At 33.0% G+C, this 23,605-nt stretch overlaps 3 protein-coding genes across 7 annotated transcripts; all 3 read left to right on the top strand.

Moving 5' to 3' along the window:
- Positions 1-3,187: 3,187 nt before the first annotated feature.
- On the top strand, positions 3,188-10,051 carry LOC115237097 (zinc finger protein 84-like). 3 transcript variants are annotated; one of them, XM_029809947.1, is made up of 11 exons: positions 3,188-3,285; positions 3,345-3,591; positions 3,690-4,168; positions 4,284-4,759; positions 4,853-5,131; positions 5,222-5,408; positions 5,487-5,744; positions 6,193-6,417; positions 6,502-6,849; positions 6,981-7,147; positions 7,296-10,051. In XM_029809947.1, exons 3-11 carry the CDS (start codon positions 3,806-3,808, stop codon positions 7,471-7,473), a joined length of 2,481 nt encoding a protein of 826 aa, XP_029665807.1. In that variant the 5' UTR covers positions 3,188-3,285; positions 3,345-3,591; positions 3,690-3,805; the 3' UTR covers positions 7,474-10,051. The 3 variants fall into 3 exon arrangements, with proteins under 3 accessions (XP_029665807.1, XP_029665808.1, XP_029665809.1); XM_029809949.1 differs by having other exon boundaries at positions 3,189-3,285; positions 3,877-4,168; XM_029809948.1 differs by having other exon boundaries at positions 3,345-4,168; positions 5,222-5,375.
- A 1,292-nt stretch (positions 10,052-11,343) lies between these two features.
- LOC115237091 lies at positions 11,344-18,174 on the top strand. 2 transcript variants are annotated; one of them, XM_029809938.1, is made up of 3 exons: positions 11,344-11,754; positions 15,753-15,914; positions 16,402-18,174. In XM_029809938.1, exons 1-3 carry the CDS (start codon positions 11,682-11,684, stop codon positions 16,656-16,658), a joined length of 492 nt encoding a protein of 163 aa, XP_029665798.1. In that variant the 5' UTR covers positions 11,344-11,681; the 3' UTR covers positions 16,659-18,174. The 2 variants fall into 2 exon arrangements, with proteins under 2 accessions (XP_029665798.1, XP_029665797.1); XM_029809937.1 differs by lacking the exon at positions 11,344-11,754 and adding an exon at positions 15,330-15,473.
- Positions 18,175-20,175: 2,001 nt separating this feature from the next.
- Positions 20,176-22,821, top strand: LOC115237089 (metallophosphoesterase 1-like). Of its 2 annotated transcripts, XM_029809935.1 has the most exons (7): positions 20,188-20,766; positions 21,258-21,467; positions 21,531-21,693; positions 21,784-21,915; positions 22,007-22,141; positions 22,223-22,454; positions 22,524-22,821. In XM_029809935.1, exons 1-7 carry the CDS (start codon positions 20,750-20,752, stop codon positions 22,694-22,696), a joined length of 1,062 nt encoding a protein of 353 aa, XP_029665795.1. In that variant the 5' UTR covers positions 20,188-20,749; the 3' UTR covers positions 22,697-22,821. The 2 variants fall into 2 exon arrangements, with proteins under 2 accessions (XP_029665796.1, XP_029665795.1); XM_029809936.1 differs by lacking the exon at positions 22,007-22,141 and having other exon boundaries at positions 20,176-20,766.
- Positions 22,822-23,605: the final 784 nt, after the last annotated feature.

The raw sequence follows: 23,605 nt of genomic DNA, 5'->3' as shown, positions 1-23,605 counted from the left end.
TATAAGTAGCAAATTTACTCTTTTATTCTTAATCTATTAATATTATAAAAGGAAATAAAGATTGCACTTAAAAAAATAATTTGTACGATTTAATATTAGATTAAGAAAAAAAGTAAAATTCTTCACTCTAGATTCCGCTAAAAAAATAACTTAAAATCTAGAAGAGATGATTAAAGATTGTGCGCGTGATGTATTGGTACAGAATGGATTGAAAAAATATATATGTCGTTAAAAATTGTATTTTATGTCATGTTAGTGAGATATATTCTTAATCCAAACAGACTGACACAAAATTAAAGTGTCCTTTTTAGCTGTATTCTTTATATGTTTTTGCAATATCGCTCATTTCTCTCTTGCATGATCCGAGTTCGCGCTTGTGTACGTCAACCCCTCCATTACGGTTGCGTGTGCTAGCGTGAGACGCTGCGCCAGATTTCAATAACAAATTAATCATCCTTGAATGTCCTTTATTTTTGGCTATGATTAATGCCGATTGCTTAAATTGACTGGAATATGCATTTACGTTAGCACCGTGTTTAATTAAAATCTTGGCAATTTTAACATGACCAATACTCGCTGCTTCCATTAATGGTGTACGATCTTTGTTATTACGATCTTCAACATGCGCTCCCGCTTTTATTAAGATACATACAACCTCTTTATGTCCACCGGTGCATCCATATATGAGTGGTGTATTCCTTCTATTACAAATACAAATACTTTGTAACAATATTATCCTGGACAAATTCGTAACTTCGATAATATTTGCAAATAAAAATTTAGCAGCAGTGTTCTCAACCTAAAAGAGGGCGTTTATGGTACCAGGGTCGTAAAATTATGGTACATTGAAAAAAACTATGGTACAATTTCGTAAAAATATTTTTTTTTTTTTTTATTAAAATGAATTAAGGGCTTAAGGCAGCGCGAGAAATGTTTAAGGCCGAAAATACGTCATAGTTTAGAGGTTAAGTCATAAGGTTTAGGGCTTAAATCGCCTATTGTAGACCGGCACTAACGGTTCCGGCATAAATTAACAGTTACGGCCTGCATAAATCAGCCTTTAGAGTTAGATGAACCGGGTAGATCCCAGTTGCACACAGTGTTCTCAACCTAAAAGAGGGCGTTTTTGGTACCAGGGCCGTAAAATTATGGTACATTGAAAAAAACTATGGTACATTTTCGTAAAAATGTTTTTCTTTTTATTAAAATGAATTATTTAGAGATTGTTTCAAGCTTAAATTACTAATTACATTTTATTTATATTATTGCACAAGTTATATATATGAATATATACATATACAATAATAAATATATAAATATAATAAAAAATACATTTTAGGAACATCGCAAACTTAAGGTATACGTTTTTTATATTACTTTTCTTATTTCCTAAATAGAAACTCTTAAATCACAAAAAAAAACCTTATAAAATAATTAATTTTTAACTGAAAATACTATTAACGATTACTGATTCTATGAAGACTAATCCATTTCATAAATCCGATTGATTATCCATCCGGATCAATTATGTCTAACTTATGGATGCAATCAAACCTTTACCATTGAACAGTATAATTCGGAAAAATCAGAAAAGTATAATAGTGACTTCGAGTATCTTAAAATTATGGTACATTTGCGTACCATAATGAAGTGCGAAGGTACAATGTACGCTGATACGAAATTATGGTACGGTTGAGAACGCTGTTTAGCAGGCAAGTAATTTTAAAAAATCATAAATAATAAAAAATAAATAGCTAATGCTAGTAATTTTACCTAGCATAGACCGTGTATTTACGTCTATTTTATGACCAATTAACCACTTCACTACTTCGGGGGCGATGCGTGGCGCCGGGCGTAGAGTCGCAGGCTGGTGATCGAGAGATTCCGGGTTCGATTTCGCTCGGGTCCCATCCTTCTATATGACTCAAAAAGAGATTTTCGCACATTATCCTATATATAATTCCTAATTTATCATATATTATCCTATATAATACCTATACCTACACCTAGTTAATGGTGTATAGACAGTTCCTTTCGGAAAGTCTCCCAGCCATATCAGAGAAGAAGAAGAAGAAAAAAGCCACAGAAAAATAAAACAATTATTATTACCTGAACTGCGCCAGATTTCAATAAAATGTTAAATGTGTTGGTCATACTGAAATTGCTAAGATTTTAATTAAAAACGGTTAGCATTTAATTAGCACCGTGTTTAATTAAAATCTTAGCAATTTTAACATGACCAACACATTTAACATTTTATTGAAATCTGGCGCAGTTCAGGTAATAATAATTGTTTTATTTTAAAAAGAGATTTTCGCACATTATCCTATATATAATTCCTAATTTATCATATATTATCCTATATAATACCTATACCTACACCTAGTTTTAATGGTGTTATAAACAATTCCTTTCGGAAAGTCTCCCAGCAATATCAGAGAAGAAGAAGAAGGAGAAAGCTACAGAAAAAAAAAACAATTGTTATTTCCTGTATTGCACCATATTTCAATAAAATGATAAATGATTGGTCATATTAAAATTGCCAAGATTTTAATTAAACACGGTTAGCAGCATTTAATTAGCACCGTGTTTAATTAAAATCTCTGAATGGGGACCGAGCGGAATCGTTTAACATTTTATTGAAATCTGGCGCAGTTCAGGTAATAATAATTGTTTTATTTTTCTGTGGCTTTCTTCTTCTTCTTCTTCTCTGATATGGCTGGGAGACGTTCCGAAAGGAATTGTCTATACACCATTAACTAGGTGTAGGTATAGGTATTATATAGGATAATATATGATCAATTAGGAATTATATAGGATAATGTGTGAAAATCTCTCTTTGAGTCATATGGAAGGATGGGACCCGAGCGGAATCGTATCCGGAATCTCTCGATTACCAGCCTGCGACTCTACGCCCGGCGCCACGCATCGCCCCCTTTCTGTGGCTTTAATAAAATAACCATGTTCAGAAAATTGTAGATAGACGATTATATATTAATAGAAAGTTTGTTCCTTGTTGTGGACAAAATACTGTGGGCGTTTTTCAGCAAGGTACACAGATGACACAGTGTATTACACATTATCACATGATTGGCTGTCAAATGAAGAAATTTAAAATATAGCCAATCGCGTGATAATGTATAGTACATTGTGTCGTCTGTGTACCTTGCTGGAAAACGCCCTATGTTATGAAAGATTTACAGATGTTTACAAATTTTGGAGGACACATGAATCATAAAATAATCCTTGCAACTTTTTCACGTTCCAAAAACTATAAAAAAAAATGTAAGTTTTTTCTATCCATGCCTTAAGTTCAGACTATACCTCCTATCAAAATTTCATAGAATTTCAAAAAACAAGAAGCCATCACAAAACGTACTCTCAAGTCAGCTAAAAGAAAGAGCTGGAAATCTTTCTGCCTATCATTAACCAATCAAACTCCCATCTCCTACATCTGGAACATGATAAAACGTTTCAAAAAAAGACATCTCGGTCTCCCTCCTCCACCTAGACGCGGGACCCGTTTCTGGCATCACTGCCTACGACCTACGACTCGAGCACTTCAAAGGCCGATTCTGAACGAGCGAAAAGGTGAAAGTAAAATTTTCCCGAGGAGATATACATGTATATACCTACGGGACGAGTGAATAGGCACATCCCGCAATACATTTAAATACATCTTGTCGCAGAACATCGGGGAAACATGCTCATGTTGATGTGCCTCGTCGTCAGACATGCTAACTTGGTCGAGTGTCAACTAACCTAATTTACGATCGCGGATTTCATCTGCGTGATAACGCGAATAATGTGTATCTCGATGAACGCGGCTCTTTTTACGATGGACAACACGATTGACAAGTGGGACAATGTCTGCAGACTGTGCTCGGAGGAGAGGAACGAGATGTTGCCCATCTTCGGCGACGAGGGTCTGCAGCGCAGGATGGCTCAGAAGCTGCGCGCCTGTCTACCCGTGCTGGTGTACAAAACTGATCCCTTACCGAAACAAATTTGTCAGTTCTGCGCGGCGAGGCTAGATGATGCGTACGAGTTCAGAGAGTATTGCCTGAACGTCTACAGGGATATGCACGCCATGTTATTCAAGTGTAGACAGATAGAGTCTGTGCAGATATTCCTCGACGCGATGAAAAACTCGCCGGATCCATGTCAGGTTTGTCGATTGAATAAATCACTTTTTAGCAGAATCATTTGTTACTTCAAATTTTCATAAAAAGAACTTTACCTTAAAACCAATTTTTCTTCTTTATAATCATTATTATTCTCAGGCACAACTCTGCAAGGAGAGGTCTAGAGCACCACCGCCATTGGTTCCTCTATCAATCGGACTACCCCTTGATGATTTGGTGACTCCGATCAATCAAATTAGTCAAGATCAATTGCAAAATGTCTGCATGGAAACCTTGTCTGAACTACCTTGCGAAGTAGAGATCAAAGAAATGAATGAAGATCCAATTTTGGATGCTGAAAATACAATCTGTGAGCCATTGAAGAAAAAACGCAAGTTATCAGAGATGTTTGACACAAATATGCAAACAAAGACAGATATTGTTTCTATATTTGACACAGAAGAAGAAAACACAGTTTTCAAGGCAGATTATCAAACGAAAAAGGAAGAGAAACGAACCAGTATTTTGGAACAAGTTTTGACCGGTAGTTTGACAATGAATAATCATCAGAAGCTACAACCTAGAGCAAAATTAACTTCTGAATGGTGGTGTGCACCCTGTAACAGTTATTATAGGTGAGTGCTGATAATTTTTCAATATATTACAAGATTGTTCAATAACTTGGATTTTATTTAATAATTTGGATTTAATTTCATTTTTCTTTCCAGAACAAAGGATAGTCTAATGAAACACATGCAATTGCACTGCCCACGTATATATACCTGTAAAAAATGTTCCTTATCTTTCGAATCTGTAGAAATTTTGGCAAAGCACGAAGCTAATAATCATTTAAAAGTCAAATTGGATTTCACGGAAAGCTTGAAAGATTGTCATAAATGTGATCGGCAGTTCATAAGCTGGGATATGTTGAGACAACATAGATTACGCGATCATTTAGCCGAATTGACTGAGATTGGAACCAACACATGGTGTTCATTGTGCAATAGGTAATTTATGGGTGACTACTTTAAAGATACCTTTGCTTTGTAGACTGCTCTTTATATATATTATAATATCATACATGTACATGTTTTTAGGTTTTTTCCTACTGTAGAAACTTATCAAAATCACATTCAATTACACCAAGCAAATTCAATAATATCGCAGAACCTACCTTTCGCAGAATCTGCGATAGCAAAGACACCAGAACGGCCGAGGGAAGTTAAAAGAGAGGAGCAATTCTATGAAAACGTAAAGTCTCTCACATGTCCCACTTGTGGAAAAGTATGAAATCATAATTATACTTCTACATGAAGAGCTTTCTATTAAATTCTACAATAACTTTTGTATTATTCATTATAGGTTTGTACTCAGCAAAGTGCATTATCAAATCATATGCGTACTCACGAACCGAAGAGACACAAATGCGACATTTGCGGTCGGTCATTCGGGCTTTTTATACGCCTGGCCGCACACAGAGTAACTGAGCATAATGTGCAGCCAACAATGTTACCAGTTTTGTCAGCAGTTGAGCAGGAGGAAGCATTAAATGCTGAAAGAGAAGCAAGGGAAGCAAGGGAATCTAAAACTCGTGGTGCCAAGAATAAATTCTATTCCGAGGTTTGTTTAATCTTTTCAAAAATTTAATTTTCCTCCAATTTTTTATCAGTACATTGTTTTTTTTTTTTTTTTTTTTTTTTTTTTTTGTTAAAAATTTATTGTAATTCTCTCTATAATTTACGATTGTTAAGAAAATTATTAATGGGAAAATAATAACAAAATTGAAAATGCATTTGTATTTTATTATCATTTTTTTTCTTTCTTATATATAAATGTAAGATTAAAAAAAAAAAAAAAGTAACATCAATATAATTTTAGTGAAACAAAAATAGAGCTACTCAGCAAAATTATTTGAAAAGATTTTTATATCCTCATAATAGAGGATCGCAAGAATTGATATAAAGTACATCTTTCTTCTTTATCTATCGGAAACTAAATTTATTGAAATTATAATAGATTTTAATGTTTAATTTAAATTTTATTTTTCTTATAATATTTTTATTTTCAGATGATGGAGAAAAACAATGTTCTGGTAGATGACGAATCTTCAACAAAACGTAATTCTAGTGGATTCAAAAACGTTGCAAGATGCGGCATTTGTCTACAATGGTTCAGCGACCATACAACAATGCTAACGCATCTCCAAACACATTCGGACAATTCCCACAAAAATTTCATATGTCACATATGTAAAAAGTCATTTAAAGAACAATCACAATTGCTCAGGCATGAGGTAAGACAACCAACAAAATTATTATTGTGATTATTTATTTGTGGTATGACATTTTTAAATAACGAGTTATCTTCCGATTGGTAGACTTGTCATAAACGCCTATCACTCGATAATGCTTCACTGTATACATCTGCTGTTTACAACAAATCGTCGTCTATGGATAAACTGCAACAAAAGATGCACACAGTGGATAGAACTTATCACTGCGCAAAATGTAACAAAATTTTTTTCAAAGAAGTATCACTTCTCACTCATCAGTGCACGAGCAAGGCACAATTTGGAAAGAAAGTTGCTGCAAAATCTCTGCAGAAGACATCGTCTCACGATAACGACAAGAAATACAAATGTTCGAAATGTGACGCATCTTTCGCAAGTTCACAATCACGGAATGCTCACATGAGGATGCACGTCGAAAGTGCGCATAACAATACGGTATATAATTTACGATACATAACGCACAATTTCAGCCGCACATCCAGCAATATTTGCATACATTATGCATATTTTGAAATCAATTATCATATTGTTTGAAAACAATTATATTAACCAATCATTACATCTAGGCACAAACATATGAAATTAAAACTGAAAGGGATGACGAACCGATGCCAAAATTACGTCCTGAGACATCGCTAGAATACAATATATCTCCTATCGAGCCAAAAATCGAAATCAATGAACAGAGTACACCACCACCTCTTAAACGGACTCTCATTAAAACCGCTAACGGGTAAAGAAATATTTAAAATATTATAGTTTCAAATCTCTCCAGATACATAGAAATATTTTATATTATTTATTGAATATTTGGAGGTAAGGGGGAGCAGAAGGAAAGGGGAAAAATACTAATATTTTATGTGACATTTATTTATTTCTAGACATCGATGTGGTGTATGTCAATCACCATTCGTGTCAAGAGAGTTAGCAGTGGCGCATTTGAGATCTGCACATCCGGTGATGCCATACCAGTGCCCTTATTGCAAAAAACGCTTTACGACGCAATACACATTTACTCATCACATCAAAACAGAACATCCCGATGAACCCGAGAAATAAAGGTTGTTTGAAATTGCATGCCGAAGGTAATGGACAGATCGAGATAATATCACAATATGTGCCTCGTTATACGTGACAATTTTGTTTATACTATATATACAGGATGTGAGATACACACACACATATGAAACGTTAAAAATAATTAATATCTTAAAAATAATTAATATCTTAAAAATTTTAAAGTAAAGGTAAAAGTTTTGAACAATGTACATAATGACAATCCTTGTTATTGTTATTATTCAAAAGCGAGGCAGATCTATGGCAAGCAGTAAATATACTTCTCACACAAAACTGCATGTAACTTTTACTTTACACTATGTTTTCTAAAACCAAAATATTTTTTAAGATATTAATTTGTATTATACATTGTATGTGTCTCGCTGCATGTCAATCTTCGGCTATTAATTGGCCTTGGACAAAAACTTTTCTAGCGCATAATTATGCGAACACTGAGGTTAGATCTGTTATACGAGGCTATTGATATTAGTATTTACACGAAACGTGCCTGTATGTGCTTTGTTTTACAGCGTCATATAAAAAATGGATTTTATTTGTTAACCGCGCGAAGTAAAAGCAGTTCTAGAGCGACGGTAAGCAAATTTTAAACGCTTTGATTGAAAAATTAATATAATTATGAGTTACACTGCCCGTTAGCGGTAATAGTTTGATTATGCAATTTATATATATAATATGACTTATCTTTTTTAGATTTAATTATGTTTTATATATTCATGACATTATAATTAAATATAGTTACAGTAACGTATCGAGAATTCTAAAATATATCAATTACAATCACTCTAGAATTGTTTACTACAAATAACGTATCCAATTTTCTAATGCCATTGTAAGTTATCTTGTGTTTAGGGGACTTCTCTCACAATACCTCCAATAATATGATATAATATGATCCAATAATATGATATTAAAGGAAAGAGTATTGAGGATTCTAGATTGTTCAATCATGTTAAAATACATTCCCTTTTAAGAAATGTTTTGTGTATCCATATTGAAGTCTTATTTTGTGTTAAGTGATTTTATGTGTCGCTTTGTGATACAATGACTTCTTTCTAAGGATATCCAAGATCATAGTTATGATTAAAAAAGAAAAGTCAAAACAATGCTACATAATTTAAATATGTACATTGTCTTCGCATAAGTTTATTTTATATATAGCTTATTTACAATAATCGATTATCGAAATTTTATTTGCAATAAACTTAATGAGAGAAATATTATCGTGAAAATAATTTTTTCTGTATTATATGAGTTTTTCTCCTAAAGATATTAATTTTCATAAAACATCAACTTTGCAAAAAGAAATATATTTTTCTGTAAATACTTCAGTATGTTATATATATTCGAAGCTATCTTCTACTTTCTCTGGCACTACTATTGCCAAAGTGAATTTAATTCGTGCTTTGAAAACCAATTTACTGCCAATCGATTTTTATTATACATCTTACCTCGTATTAACTTTTCTAATTCACATCATAATTTTTAGATTAATTTACCATTGCTCTTGTTCGCCTTTGAGTAATTGTTTATTATGTATTTATGTTATGGTTAACCAGATGGACAAAACTACTTGGAATTTGACGTAAGGAATGTGTCGAATAAATTTAGAATGAATTCGATATATTTAATAGCGACATTAGAGCGAACGTACACACACATACCACTGACTGAATAATAACATACGGTAATAATGGTATATTTCGCTACGATAATAATTTTATGAAAATTATTATTCAGATGACAAAAAACATTTTTATAAAATGTTTTATTTTCCGTATATTTTAACTAAATGTTAAAAGATTTAAATTGATTGAAAGATGTAGAAATAATATTTATAATGAAGTACAATGTTGATAAAGCACAATGACGTAAGTGTAAATAACATCGAAAACATGTTTAATAAAAAAAGTATCCTTTTTAAAGGATTTTATCAAATATATATTTTATATTTTATATATATTTTAAAATTATTTTATGTTTTTGCATCTCTCGTATTTATCGTTAAATACGTTGCTAAAGAAAAAGTGTCTCATCTTGTCTGCGAATGTACATTCTTCATATACGAGATAAATAAAATTTAGAATCAAATATCCACATTTCACACTAAATGTGGAAAGTATGTATGAATATGATACTATATAATAATATTGTTGCGTCCCTGTGTTCCATTTCAGTGATAATAGTGTCCTTGCGATCATATATTTGTAATCCGCTATGCCCTATCGATACGGGGTCATCGACAAAAAGCGAGATGACAAGAAGATTGTCTCCTGATGCATCAGATGTTATTAATCAGCAAAAGAAAATGTCTTGAATAGAGAGTTGAATACTTTTACGATAACCGACGTGCCGTGCGAGCGCATTTCCGATGGCTCTGCTAATTCCAAATAAAAATATCCTTGTTGCGTGTTTTTCCTTGTTATGTTTCTATGTTTTTTTATTAAGTTATACTTTAAAACTGTTCCTTACTCGCAAGCGCGAGCGTGACTAGTGATAGTGAAAATCGCGAGATATCGATCTCGATCCGTGTGGACGCAACAATATATATTATAATATACATTAAAAAAATATATTTTTTAAATATTTTTCTAAAAAAAACCCTCTGTGCGTTTATTGAAACTTTCCGTTTGTTCGAGAAAGATGTACATGTATTATTTACATTGCTTATGTCGATCTGTAGTGCTTCTCGGTACTAGTGCTTCCTGTGCGATGCAGGGGTTTCCTCGCGACACTTTCTCATAACGATCCACCTGTCTGTTAAGATACACAACGGAGAGATAAAAGTTCTTACATATAAAGAGTAATCTCCCTACATGTATAAGGAATACGCCAAATTCATTTAGTATATTTCTCACAAAGTTGGAAATAATATTTTCTTAGCAAGAAACTGATAGATTATTATCTTATATTATTATATTATTTTTATATTATTTCTTAATTTTTTAATATATTAAATAGCTTAGCAATCTAGTCTTTAAATGAAATTATATTGTTGAGTCCCCAAAGAGAGAAACGTGACTATAAAATATGAGCCTAAAACACTGTACAAGATATTGTTGCCCTCTTCCTTCCATCTTTTACACTCCTTAGAAATCATAATTTTTAGAAGACGTTATACTGCTGACAGGAAAATAGATAAAGAAATAGGACGCCTATGTATATATACGCAAATACGGTAAACAGCAAGATATTGAAAAGCCAATATATCTGAGCGGAAGTTGCCGACTGTCATCGTGAGACATCGCGTTCTAAAGAATGCAGACGATACTACAAAAAAAAAAAAAAAAAAAAACTAACAAAATATGTGTTTTAAACCATCAATCGTGAAAAAATATGATATAATATTTTGAAGATGGAAATCTTTATTAATTCTTCAATATTATATACACAAAAATTGTGGAAAAGATTTAACGAGTTTTTTAAAATCTTTTATATGCATTTATAATCTTTATGTTTTATTAAACGTTAAGTTGATTATCGTAAAACCGAAGATTATAAAATATCTTATTCTTGGGACATCCTAATTTGATCTTTATGTGATATTATAATCTTTAATCACAAATAATACGATATTTATAAGATATCACATATAAAATATTGCTTTATCAAGTCTAGAACATGTCTCTCAATACAAGAAAGGCAAAGACTTGAAACGAAAATGCATCGCGGCGAAATGCTTGGTAATCTTGATGCGACAGAAGAGATTCGCCGGCGCGGCCACGCGCCAGGGGTATACGTCTCAGGGTGCTGGCGATAGAGGGATGGAGGGGAGAAGCGAGGGAGAGACGCGCGGCGCGTGCACCATCGACGAATGCCGCGACGGCGGGTGCATCGCAGAGGGGGTGAATCTGCCGCATAGCGCGCGGATATAGAGGGTGCCGAGAGGGAAACTCGTCCGAGGGTGACACGGTCGGGTATCGCGCCGTCAGTTGCTATGCGTCCGGGTAAAGTGGCGAACGCATCGCGCGCGAGCCCGAGAACGAACCACCGTCCCTAAAAAGTCGCGTTCTCATCCGCGAGCCAGACGTGCCAAACGCTGGTGTATACACGCGCTCACTCACTGCCCAAATCCTTTTTTATTTTCCTGGCGACGACGACTGGAACATTGTCTCCCAGACGACGTGCTCGCCTAATTTCCATGCGACGGACGCGGATCCGACGCGATTAGAGCACATGCCCCGGCGATCACGATGACCATGATCGCGAATCCAGCCGCGCCGATCATCGGCCTCGTCCTCGTCCTGGCGGCCACTTTTCATCGCGGTGAGTGCCGATCGGATTCGGCGGTTCCTGGAATGACGATCGGTTCTCTTCCACGGTGCACGATTATTATCGGATCGAGCGAGCCTAGGCCTCGATCCGACGATAATAAAATTGAAATTCCCGCGAAAGAGAACGAAATAATCGGATCCCGAAATATCTCTTTACGCGCGCGAAAGCGCACTTCGATTCCTCTTGTTTTATGATGTAACATAAAATAGAATAAGAATAGCTATTTTTATTCGAAGTTAGAAAAATAGCGTATAAAGAATTTTATATTCTTTTAGTTTATCTTACAAACTATTTAAAGGCTATTATAATTGTTTTAACAACTGATACAATTGTAAATGCCTTTTCACATGTACATGAAAATAAATAGATACTCTAAATGCAGTCTTTTGCAGTCATTATATTTCATTTATATAAATTTGATTTTTAAATTTCTGCGCAGAAACTTTATTCTTAAATAGTGCAAAAGAATGTATAAGAGATATTCGAAATATATTTGAAAGACTAGAACATTTTTACGACAGCTTCTAGATATTTAATATTATATTATCCGAGTTGCATTAATTTTCATTGGCGCAACATTTTTCCTAGAAGATAGACATAGGTGTTAGTGCAAACGTTTGAAAGTTTGAATAGGAACTTTGATCGAAAAGCTTGAATAACAAGTTCGAATATTGAAATACCCTTCTTACGTGCGGGAGTTTAATAAAATAGTTCCCATATTCTGGATATATTTCAATTGCCCGATAATTGGACTAATTTGACACTTGCGAATATCGCTTCTTAAAATGCGAGAACGATCGATAATATGACCTCGTGCACTTTATTCACAAGTCGTAGAAAATAGTCGCATATATGTACGGCGCAATGCGGCGTAAAGGTAATGACAGGGAATGTTATCGCCATGAATGAAGCGTCTAGACAAAGGATCTCTCATATGTTGTCTGGAGGCTCGGAAGAGAACTCCTGAAATACAAAAATATAAAAGAAAACATTCGAATTTTTGCAATCCAAATTAATTTCGGACTCATAGAGTCTTTTGTTCCCTTATTTTAATGTTGACAGAATAAGATTAATGTATAGCAATTGTATCTCGAAATTTTATAAAGATTAAAGAGATATTAAATTATGTATATATAATTTTATAGAATTAATTGTTGCAACTTGCATGAAGAGGAGTTTCGAATAGCATTATCATTCATTATACACTATCGCGTATATAAAATATATGTTGCGTAACAAATTAGAAATTGTTACGCAAAGATTTGGATTCAGCACTAAACATGAGTAAAAAAGAGATTATTTAAGATAGCATTTATAAAGAATTTTCATCTGGAAGTTCTTAAATTGTTTAATGTTGGAAAAAATTGGTTCTTAAATTTCTTATTTCTATCAATTTATTTTAATCTTTATATCAATCTGGGAGATTAAAGAAAGATGAATCTTTTACATTATTGATAAATTTCTTCCAATTTACTTCAATATCAATTCATTTCTTTTATCCAGCATTTGACTACATACATTGTGAATATGATAAAGGATAAAATGGCTACCAAAAGTTTGAGAAACTGGTTCCTTATTTTAAGAAAATAGATTTTGGTTCCATAAAAAAATAAGTTTCTCTCAATTCTCATTCTAAATTCTTTATATTTTAGGCGTAATTCATTTTCCTTCATCTGTTTCTTTTCTCACCCTATGCATCATAGATTCGCAAAAAAACAACGATATTTAGCAATAGCATGATGCACGGTATTACGGCCAGTGAAACACCGATCGGCGAATTCTTACAACAGTAGCACTTGTGGTACTTCGGCATGTCAGATCATTAAAATAAACAGGACGGGATATTGTCGAATCAAATTTTAAATTTACGAAACGCATTCTATATGTGTTAAATATTTTAACAAAATTTACTTATGCACATTTATCAAAATGAGGAATATTGCGGCATAATAAATTACTAAATGTTGAAAATTAAATGGATTAATTTTTTGCAAAATTAAGCCGTTATTACGCAGCTTGGTTTCGTCGATCGATATTAAAAATGCCGATAAATTCATGACCTCGATCGAAGAAATCATCGAGCTTTAACCGTATTTCTCTCCGCTGACGTTGTCGATACATATCCGACGACTGCGACAGCGGAAAAGTCAAATCCGGGAAACAGCTGAGATTGCAACAATAGTGTCCTTAATAGCATCGAAGATATGATTAGGCGTGATATCTCGCTATCTTCTTAACAAACATCGTTTACGAGTTGATGACGTAACCTTGCCGTAACGCAAAGGTGAAAGAGTTTGGCATTGGAATAACGATAGCAATGACGTAACTTTTTTTCGATATTCAAGCGGATCATGTGCGATTCATCAAATACGATTGAATTGTTTCAGTTTTTATTTTTCCAAATTAAATTTCCTCCCGCTCTATCTACCCCTCGCGATACGCATGTCTTTACGAAAGCTTCAGGATACCGGCTGATGCGCGCTTAACGTATCATCCGGTTTTCTTCCCCCTTTTCGTTCGCCGATCGAAGTAATTGCCGATATAAAAGTAATTGGCATCGGCAGTCCGTATTTGAAATATCGCGAACAAGTATGCTTTATTCGACAATTTGTTGAAATTTAAGATAGCGTCTACGAAAGCTACCGTTGTTGAAAGTTATCGAGCGACCCACTTTCTCCTTCTCCGACCCCTTTCCTCTCATTTAGCCCCCTTCTCCTCCTCTTTTTTCCTCATCCCTATTCAGTATAGTTTTGTGCGTATCTCATTTTTTTTATAATTATAATATTATTTCTTCTTGTTTTGGTAATAAAAATTTGTATTTTGTTTTATTCCAAAAACGGACAGAACTTTCCGGTAGACCTAATATATACATTATTTTTTTAATAATAGATATTATACTTTTTTCAAAATATATATAGATTGTCTTACTAATAAAATATTTTTTACTAATATATGTATATCTAGCTATACGTTTTACAAATGCTAATTTCATCAACTTTTATTCGTCGATTCATCAATATACGATTCATTAAAAATTTATCGTTGTTTTGGAGGCAATAATGCGAGCGAATGAAATCATATAGATTCCCTCGTAAATAAATTATAAATGAATATATTATTATTGAAAGTACAGTAATATACATTGCGCATAAAATTTAATTATTGAGCTTGACGAGATGTTATTCTGGCATATCTAATTATCATTAATAATGGTATGTATTAATTTATCGTAATCAAACTTTTTTCATTTATTCGATTTTTTTTTAAATTGCTCAAAACAAAGATAATTTTTTTTCTTTTATACATATTTTATATATTATGTGTTGTAAAGTGTATAAAAAGAGAGAGGGAGAAATGTATATAAAAAAATTAAATATTTAAAATTAATTATTAGTTTAGCAAGTTTACATGTTGCTTAATATTAGATATAACAAAGTAAAACGTTAAATTCACTTATTCATGTCGCTTATCCATTTGTCCCTCTAATCGCCTAATTTTATATCCAGTCATAAAATTCGGTTTCTTCGTATCGATCCACGACAGCTGAGTGTAGGTCATCGCGTGCCTTGCCTGTTCGATATCAGCTGGCGCCGTATCAGCCTAGTTCCGTAGTCGTGGGATGCAACGGGTGCGCGTGCAGCGTTACGTCATAGAAGGGCGAGAAAACATGAACCAGACCTTTCCTCGATCGACGCTCAGATCAGACTTAAGTCTGATCCGATTATTTTAAATCTGTCATAAAATCGCAATTAAAATAATTATTCTTAATTTGAATTTCTAAAATATATACTCTGTAAAATAGTTTACTGGCCTCTAACACGCGATCTTTAATTGCATAAGCATGATTTCACGCTTTCATTGTTGCGTGTGTTAAAGTGCCCTAGAAGTTCTAGAATCTCGGAAATTTAAAGATTTCAGATAAACTATTTTACTTGCATTCTACTTTCATTCTTTGCGTACGAGATAAATATTGGTCTTTTTTATCTCAGGTGAAGCGATAACATGTTATCAATGCAACAGCGAGTACGACCCGAGATGCGGCGACCCATTCGATTCATACAGTCTGGGAACTGTGAACTGCAGCTTCCAGCCTCGTTTGGAACATCTCAGCCATTTAGAACCTACTATTTGCCGAAAACTCAGTCAAAGAAGTGAGGCTACTCTCATAAAGTTCTGTTTTTGCAATTCAATAAAAAAAAAAATTAATTAGATTCCATCAAAAGATCAAAAAAGAAATGTTTTGAATTATAACAAAAAAGATACACAGATATTTAATATTTCAACTTGATTAAAATGTCTATTGTGTATTTTAGCAATTTTATATTTAATTAATATATATATATATATATACAATATTTAATAAACTCGCAGCATCCTACATATATAACATTTTATAAATAATATATTATAGTAATGCAACAAATTTGTTATAGCTGTTATTATGTGCTCAATTCTAATAGTGCTATGTTAAAGTCTCTACATAGCCAAAAAAATCAGGCAATTGAGTCGTTAATAATAGAACGAGTTTGAAAGTAATAAAACAATATATCTTTTCTAAAGTTATACAGCTTAAAATTGTTAAATAATAAAGGAGTTTTTTCCAAAACAATTCCCTTAATCAATCATATATTGTTATAGTATACGGCAAGGTGAGGGTTGTCCGAGGCTGCGGTTACATCACGGACGAGAAGGACAACGGCGAGTGCCTTATGAGGTCCGGCACCCACGACGTGCGCGTGCAATATTGCTCGTGCACCGATGATCTGTGCAACTCCGTCGAGAGTCTCCGCACGCCGTCCTTACTGCCATTGGCGTCCCTCCTGACTGCCGTTCTGGCGATACCAAGTCTGCTGCTGTCGTGCCCGCCTCTCTCTCGTCAGCCTAATTCTGCCTAACAATTGATCGAATCGCACGTGAAGAGAATCCGAGTCAATCCAGCCGTCGTCGCGCCGCAAGGACCGTTCGTATATCGAGATACGCGATTAGATCAAAATCGCCATTTTCGATTATTATTGTCAATTTCGCTACGGTTTCCCCGATTGGAGAGGTTGATAAGCGTGAAGAAATCAACACGAGAAAAAATGCCGTTTTGATTTTCAGCCTAATCTTCTTATGGCCTAATCAAACCAGACAATGACCGGCACGTGACCACGTCGCTTCCACCGGATACTTTGCATTTGAGCTATCGAATTTTCTCTCTTTCCTGTCTCGAAATACCCGGATATCCGAACTATACAACGAATCCGACATCACTTCCTATATTTTTTGGCAATCGAAATTCTATCGGTTTCAATCGGTGAGTTTTAAAATTCTTTATATGTGCTTATATATACATTTACAAAAGCCTTAAAGAAAAATGTGAAACTTTTTATAATTCTGTTTTCTACATTTTTTCTATAGCTCTCCCTTTCTCTCTTTTTTTTTTTATTATTCTTAAGATTCTATTACAATTTCGATAAACTAAACTTTCCCCAATATGATAAATAAATATCGATTAAAATTCCCGACTTTGACTCGGCTCGAATGAATATGGAATGAACATTGAATACTCAAGAGTATCGAATATTCTGTATACATTGCATAGCTCTAATATCAATCGATCTGTGTATGAGATAGACGACACGCAATTGAAATTAACGATAGTATCTTGGGACAAATCGACAAAACAACAAATATCCTCATTAATTTTTTTCTCTGCGATAAAGTTCAAGCAAGTGAGATTATTTTTTCTGAGAAACAAAAAAATATGTTGTATGTTGAAAGATTAATTTTTTTTTAAAAAAAGAAATACGCAAAGATTTAAAATCATGGATAACTGTCATGAAAGATTAAAAAATATGGAGAGATTTATAAATGTCAAGTTGAAAAATAGATCTATAATATGCCTATTTGAACAGCTTTTGTTTTAAGATATAATATAAATTATTTTTATAAATCTATAGCAGTTTTTTTATTGTAAGACATGGGCTATTACTAATTTACAAATGTACATTTGACTCACTTTATTCTGTTATATATAAAATTTATTTTCTTAGTCTCACAATCGATATATAAATATCTCTAAACTGATAATCTCAAACTTGCTTTTTTCTCATCAAAGACAAAATTATTATACATTGCGCCACGGTTTTTCTCAAAGGATTCATCGAAGTAATATGGCATGTCTCTCAAAGGATATAGTAAACCTCTTAGGGAAATTTTCAAATCTCGTAGCTAGTAATCGGGTAGATTTAATCGACTCCTCGACAGTGTCTTAGGTTGCGAACGGTCTGCAAAAAATAGCCGGATTATAATGTAGCGTAACGGTGATAACTGCCAGATACGCGAAGGCGACACTTCAGTAGTACATATCTTCGCGAAAAAAAAAGAAAAAAGTAAGATAAAAAAGATAACACGGCCTCTGCATAAAAAGAAAATCAATCATCGGTGTCTTTCGTGTCTTTCGCTGATATCGCACTTGTCGCGCGATTTTTTGCCGGCTTTAATCAATTGTGTTAATTCAGCTGTCGAATAGAGAACTTCTAAATATTTTTTGCACAAGTAGATTAAGAGGAATCGATTAGGAATTTGTTCTGAAATTAATGAATTTTTTTTCAAAATATTATTTAATTTCTGAAATTATTATTCAACATGTTTAAGTAATATACAGTTCTTTTTTCACACAATCACACGATATTCTAAATTTTACAAAAATGATTTAGAAATTTATAAACGTTTGTAGAACGCATTTCTATCGATTCTTGTTAATTCGCTTACTTTTATATAGGACCGACCGAATGTTTTATTGCACGACAAGTGTATTATCGAATTAAAAACGTAGGAAAAGAGACAGGTATTTCTTGCGAGGAAATTTATGATTAGTGTAACAAAGAGTCTCATACACACAGTAACGTAAATACAAAGTAGCGGCATCGCGACACATTTCGCACCCCGCCTGCTACTCCTGAACATATGTGTGTTTGTGCATGAATGTTTCTGTATGAATGTATGTGTCTGTATGAATGTACGTGTGTGTATAATTATGACGTATGTATATGCACGCAAAAGAAAAAAAATATATATTTTGTTGTTGGAACAAAGCCGAAATGGAATTGCACGCGAGATTCATAGTCTTGCTTATTTCTAGAAGTGCAATATGTCACATAGCGTTTATGATGAAACGGCATATAATGCAGGATGCACCCGTTGCATTCGTTCAGTCTATACTTCAGGATTTTCTCTCATGCATTATTATTTAATTAAAATTTATTTTTTTATATAATTTACTGCGCTGTCGTGAGCAATTTTCTCCTGCAAACAGGGCATTCGAGATGTGACATCGGCAATACAATTCACGAAATATTAATGATATTTATTATTAAGTACATTCCCGCGAGAATGACAAGCGATAATATATCGCGGGGTAATAAAATACAGGGAAAACGATCAAGAATGAGATTTTACTTTTTCGGTGTATGCAGCGTTCGTTCGATATAATCGGACTCGGAATTGCAGTCATATTCCTCAATGTACTTGCGCTTACAGCCCCGATACACATGGTGGACGGCTGTGTTGGACATCGATGCGATTCTGCTCGCGTAGCTACCCATCCTTACGACGAGAATTTCTTTCACGAGGTCGTGCGTTCCCGTGAAATTGCTCCCTTTTTTTCGAACGTTGTCGTTGTCGTTGCCCTTTTCGAGAGCCACGAAACGAGCCCGTGAAACGCGTAGCGCGTAGGTGTACTTGTACTGGCAATGGGCGGAAGCCGATCGAGCCGTGAAAGACGCATGTAAACATTTGACATATGTAGCAGATCAGGGCCGGCATCTACGGGGGCCCCAGAATGGGGCTTTTGCCGCACGAAATTAAAATTTATCTTTATGTTTCCTGATATATAAAGCAAAATATTATTCTTCGGATACGTAAATAAATTAAATATTTAAGTTTTTTTTAATAATGTTAAAATAAAATAAAAATCCAAAGCTTTTGATACAATTTGTGATTATCAATGGAGCTTGGGGATAATTCGAAAGCACTGACACCATCACTTTGGACTATCCTGTATATAAGATACACCTGAATATAGGTTGACGTTCTCTGCACGTCTATAAGTTTGTTCTTTTTAGCATTCCCTCGTTTTTCCTTTCTTTCTTTCGAACTTCTAAATATACTATTCCGTTCTAATTCAGCTAAAAAGAACAAATCTTATAATTATTCATGATTCATTGTGTTTGCCCATTTCCTATTGAATTTAATTTTAATAAAATTTAATAAACATTTGTAATATGTAATATTATAATATATATGTAATATATATAATTTATAATAATATAATAATATATAACGTATATAGATTGATTTATAAATATAGTTGTGACGCATATATCCTTATTTATGCATGTATGTTGAAGGTTTTCCGTTTTTAATTATTTTACTGGTATAATGAATCTAATGCGCGCAAGTTTGCTTTTATAGATCTCGGGGATCAATAGTGATACGATAGTAAATAGAGAGAATTATGTTTCCGAAGTCTACTAAGCGCACCTCGTAATCGCGTCTTTTCTTATCTTATTATCGGATAAGAGCTAACCTAAAAAACGAATTGAATAAGATAGGGGCTAGTGGACCACCCTAAATATGGAATTGGTTGAAAAAAAAAGTGTAATTTTATTGCAACGACAAGAAAGATAATTAGACAATTCTTGAAATCGATAAACGTCAAAATGTGTGCTAGATAACTTTCTAGAATTGAAAATACTCTCTTAAAATACTCTCTTAAAAAAGAAACAAATATTGCATTGTATCTCTCATATAAATCTACAATTGTCTGTGTCGAACAGATTAACTTAACAGGTTGAAGCTACTTAAGAAAAAAAAATTGCACTGTGCCAACGAGCCGATCGCTATTGAATCGGATGATATATTGCTGTTACTTAATATGTTAATGAATGAATTGAAAATTTAATTTTATACATAACGTCGTATAATGCTGTAAATCACAGAGATGTTACGGCGAAATAGGTAATTATAAATATCAATAACTGTTATTGTCGATATTAAATTAAAAGTTATTTTAGAGTGTCATGATATACAAAAGATAAAAAGAATGTTAATTTATAAATTATGATTACTAATCTGTGAATTGTCAGTAAATCAATTTTCTATTCAAATAAAATAAGAAACTTGTCAATATAAATTTGCAACAAATTATTGATAATGTAATAAATATATTATTAATTAAAAACAAATAAATTGTTTTCTAATTGTTTTGTTTTAAAAATTCACAAATTGGCTGATATATATTTGATATATTGAGCCAATAAAATAGAATATAATTATAATAAATGATTTGATATATTGAACCAATAAAATAGAATATAATTGTAATAAATGATGAGTTAATATAATGATTGGTGTCTTCGATTTTTTATAAAAATTATAGAATTATTTTCTAGTAATATATTATGGAAGAATTAAGGAATTGTAGATAATTAATAAATTGTATTAAACAGGTTGAAGCACAGAATAATATCCATTGGTTTTATCATTCTTGCAACAGTATTTTACAATGAATTTCTTGTATATGAAGTACAAAAATTCAAATGGGCCATGCGCGAGTGTTCCGAATGTGTCAAGGTTCTGCTTGTCGCAGACCCGCAAATACTCGGGGAAAAGTATGAGAATTATTTTGGATCGTGGATAGCAAGATGGGATAGTGACAGGTATGATTCTGTTTCATCAATATTGATCTCAATTTTATTCTAAACCTTTTATTATGCTTTCAGGTACTTGGAGAAAACTTTTTCAAGAGCAGTAAAATATTCTCAACCACATGTCATTGCCTTTCTTGGTGATCTTATGGACGAAGGTCATATAGCTAATGCAGAAGATTTTGAAAGATATAAAAGGAGATTGGATTCGATATTTTCAATGCCGGAAGACATAATGGTATTTACTTTGATCACATAATATCTGTTCTCCTCATAAAGAGTTTGTGTTTTATTACTCTAATAGAGTTTATTTTATCGTTTTTTTTAGAAAATTTACTTACCAGGTGATAATGACATTGGAGGTGAAAATGATCTTGTCTCTTCCAATATCCATAAAAGATTCAATTTTGCATATACTCAACCAGATACATTAGTTTACAAAACTGTTACCTTTTTCAAGGTAAATCTGAAACTTTTATCTATATCTTACATATATCTTTGCATATTTAAGGAATAAATATGTGCGTGTGTGTGTATGTATTTTATTATAGGTAAATAGATTGACGCGTACGATGCCAGAAGCACCAAAGGATGCATTTCTTAATGATTACGCAGAAAGGAATACAACCAATGTTATTCTTAGTCATATGCCTTTGTTGTTTATGCCTGGCAGCTTTGTACAAAATGTATATATAATGTATATATTAGGAAGAGAAAAATTTATATATACACTTTTCAATTATTTACACTGCATTGCTTTGTTATAGGTAATCAAAGAATTATCACCACAAGTGATTTTCACTGCACACGAGCATAAAGCAATGCATGTAAGTTTAGACACAGCGACAGATCAGTTGAGCGAGATTTGGATTCTCCCACCATACCAAACGCCTCTCTATCAATTAAGAATGGATGTAGGGGATATTCACGAAGTACAAATACCGACCTGTTCTTACAGAATGGGTACACCACACATGGGTTATGGACTTGCCTATATAGGTATAGAAATAAATTTTCTAGGATATCGACATAGATAATTACATATGTGTATATATGTATGTATTGCAGATACTCAAGAGAAAACCGTTGAATTCACGATTTTATGGCTACCAGGCAGATTCCCGCAACTATGTGCTTACGTATTTATTGTTATATTGGTCATTGTACTTGCCACTTGTTCTTTCGTCTCAGGCTGTTGCGTGAAAAGCTATGCAACTTACAGTCGTATACCTTCCGTATAGAGTAGCATACAATCAAAAGTACTTATCATACTTAAATGACGAATTAACTTGGCGTAAATTAGATACAAAGATCCGTCCAGAAAATATGGTTTTCTTCTACTGTCTGTGTTAAGTTCCAACCAAAACGAAGCTATATATAATGATTTTTGATCAGTTACTATTTTAAAATAAGTAAATCAAAGTATGGCAGTTTCGATAAAACTTATTTTTATTAGATATCTATTTTCTGCATATTTTTTTAAGTTTTTGAAGTGCAGGGTACTTATAGGAAATTTTCTTTTCTAAAATTTTCTAGAATTACTTATGTTGAGAGTATATGCATCTTAATCATGCAGTATATGCTATGCAACTGAACAATATGATGTAAGGCCAAACTTATAATACTCTACTCAAAAACAGTGCCAGCTTTAGCAATATATCAATGCACTCTTTGAATAATATATGAATTATTAATTCAAGTAATTTGAGCAAATTTCTTGGCTTTATTATAAAAAATTGGATAAATTGCAAATACTGAATAATTTCTTATAACAATGTTTAATACAATTGGAGTATATATTATATTTGTGCTGATTTGGAGATCCTAAATTGACTATTTATTTTGTTAAACTCTGAAGCCAGGATACCACAAAAAGTATTATATATGTGTATTTAGTGATATTTTTCTTAGAATATCTTCAGGTTTTATTAGGAAATTTCTATGTGTAAACACGATGCCAAACTTTAACAAGACTTTTGCCACTGTCATTTAATCAAATAATTTCTCCTATATTGAATGATATAAAGAAATGTTTATTAAAAGTTTCGCCATGCAATGCCAAGAAAATAATAAAAGAAATCCGTCGATTGCACTTTCTTTTAGTTAAAGAGATAAGAAATTTTATCGTATCATATTTATATATATATATA

Source organism: Formica exsecta, unplaced genomic scaffold (assembly GCF_003651465.1).
Source record: "Formica exsecta isolate Colony F162 unplaced genomic scaffold, ASM365146v1 scaffold272, whole genome shotgun sequence".
NCBI lineage: Eukaryota > Metazoa > Arthropoda > Insecta > Hymenoptera > Formicidae > Formica > Formica exsecta.
The sequence above is the reverse complement of the archived record's forward strand: the minus strand, read 5'-3'. Positions and strand labels throughout refer to the sequence as shown.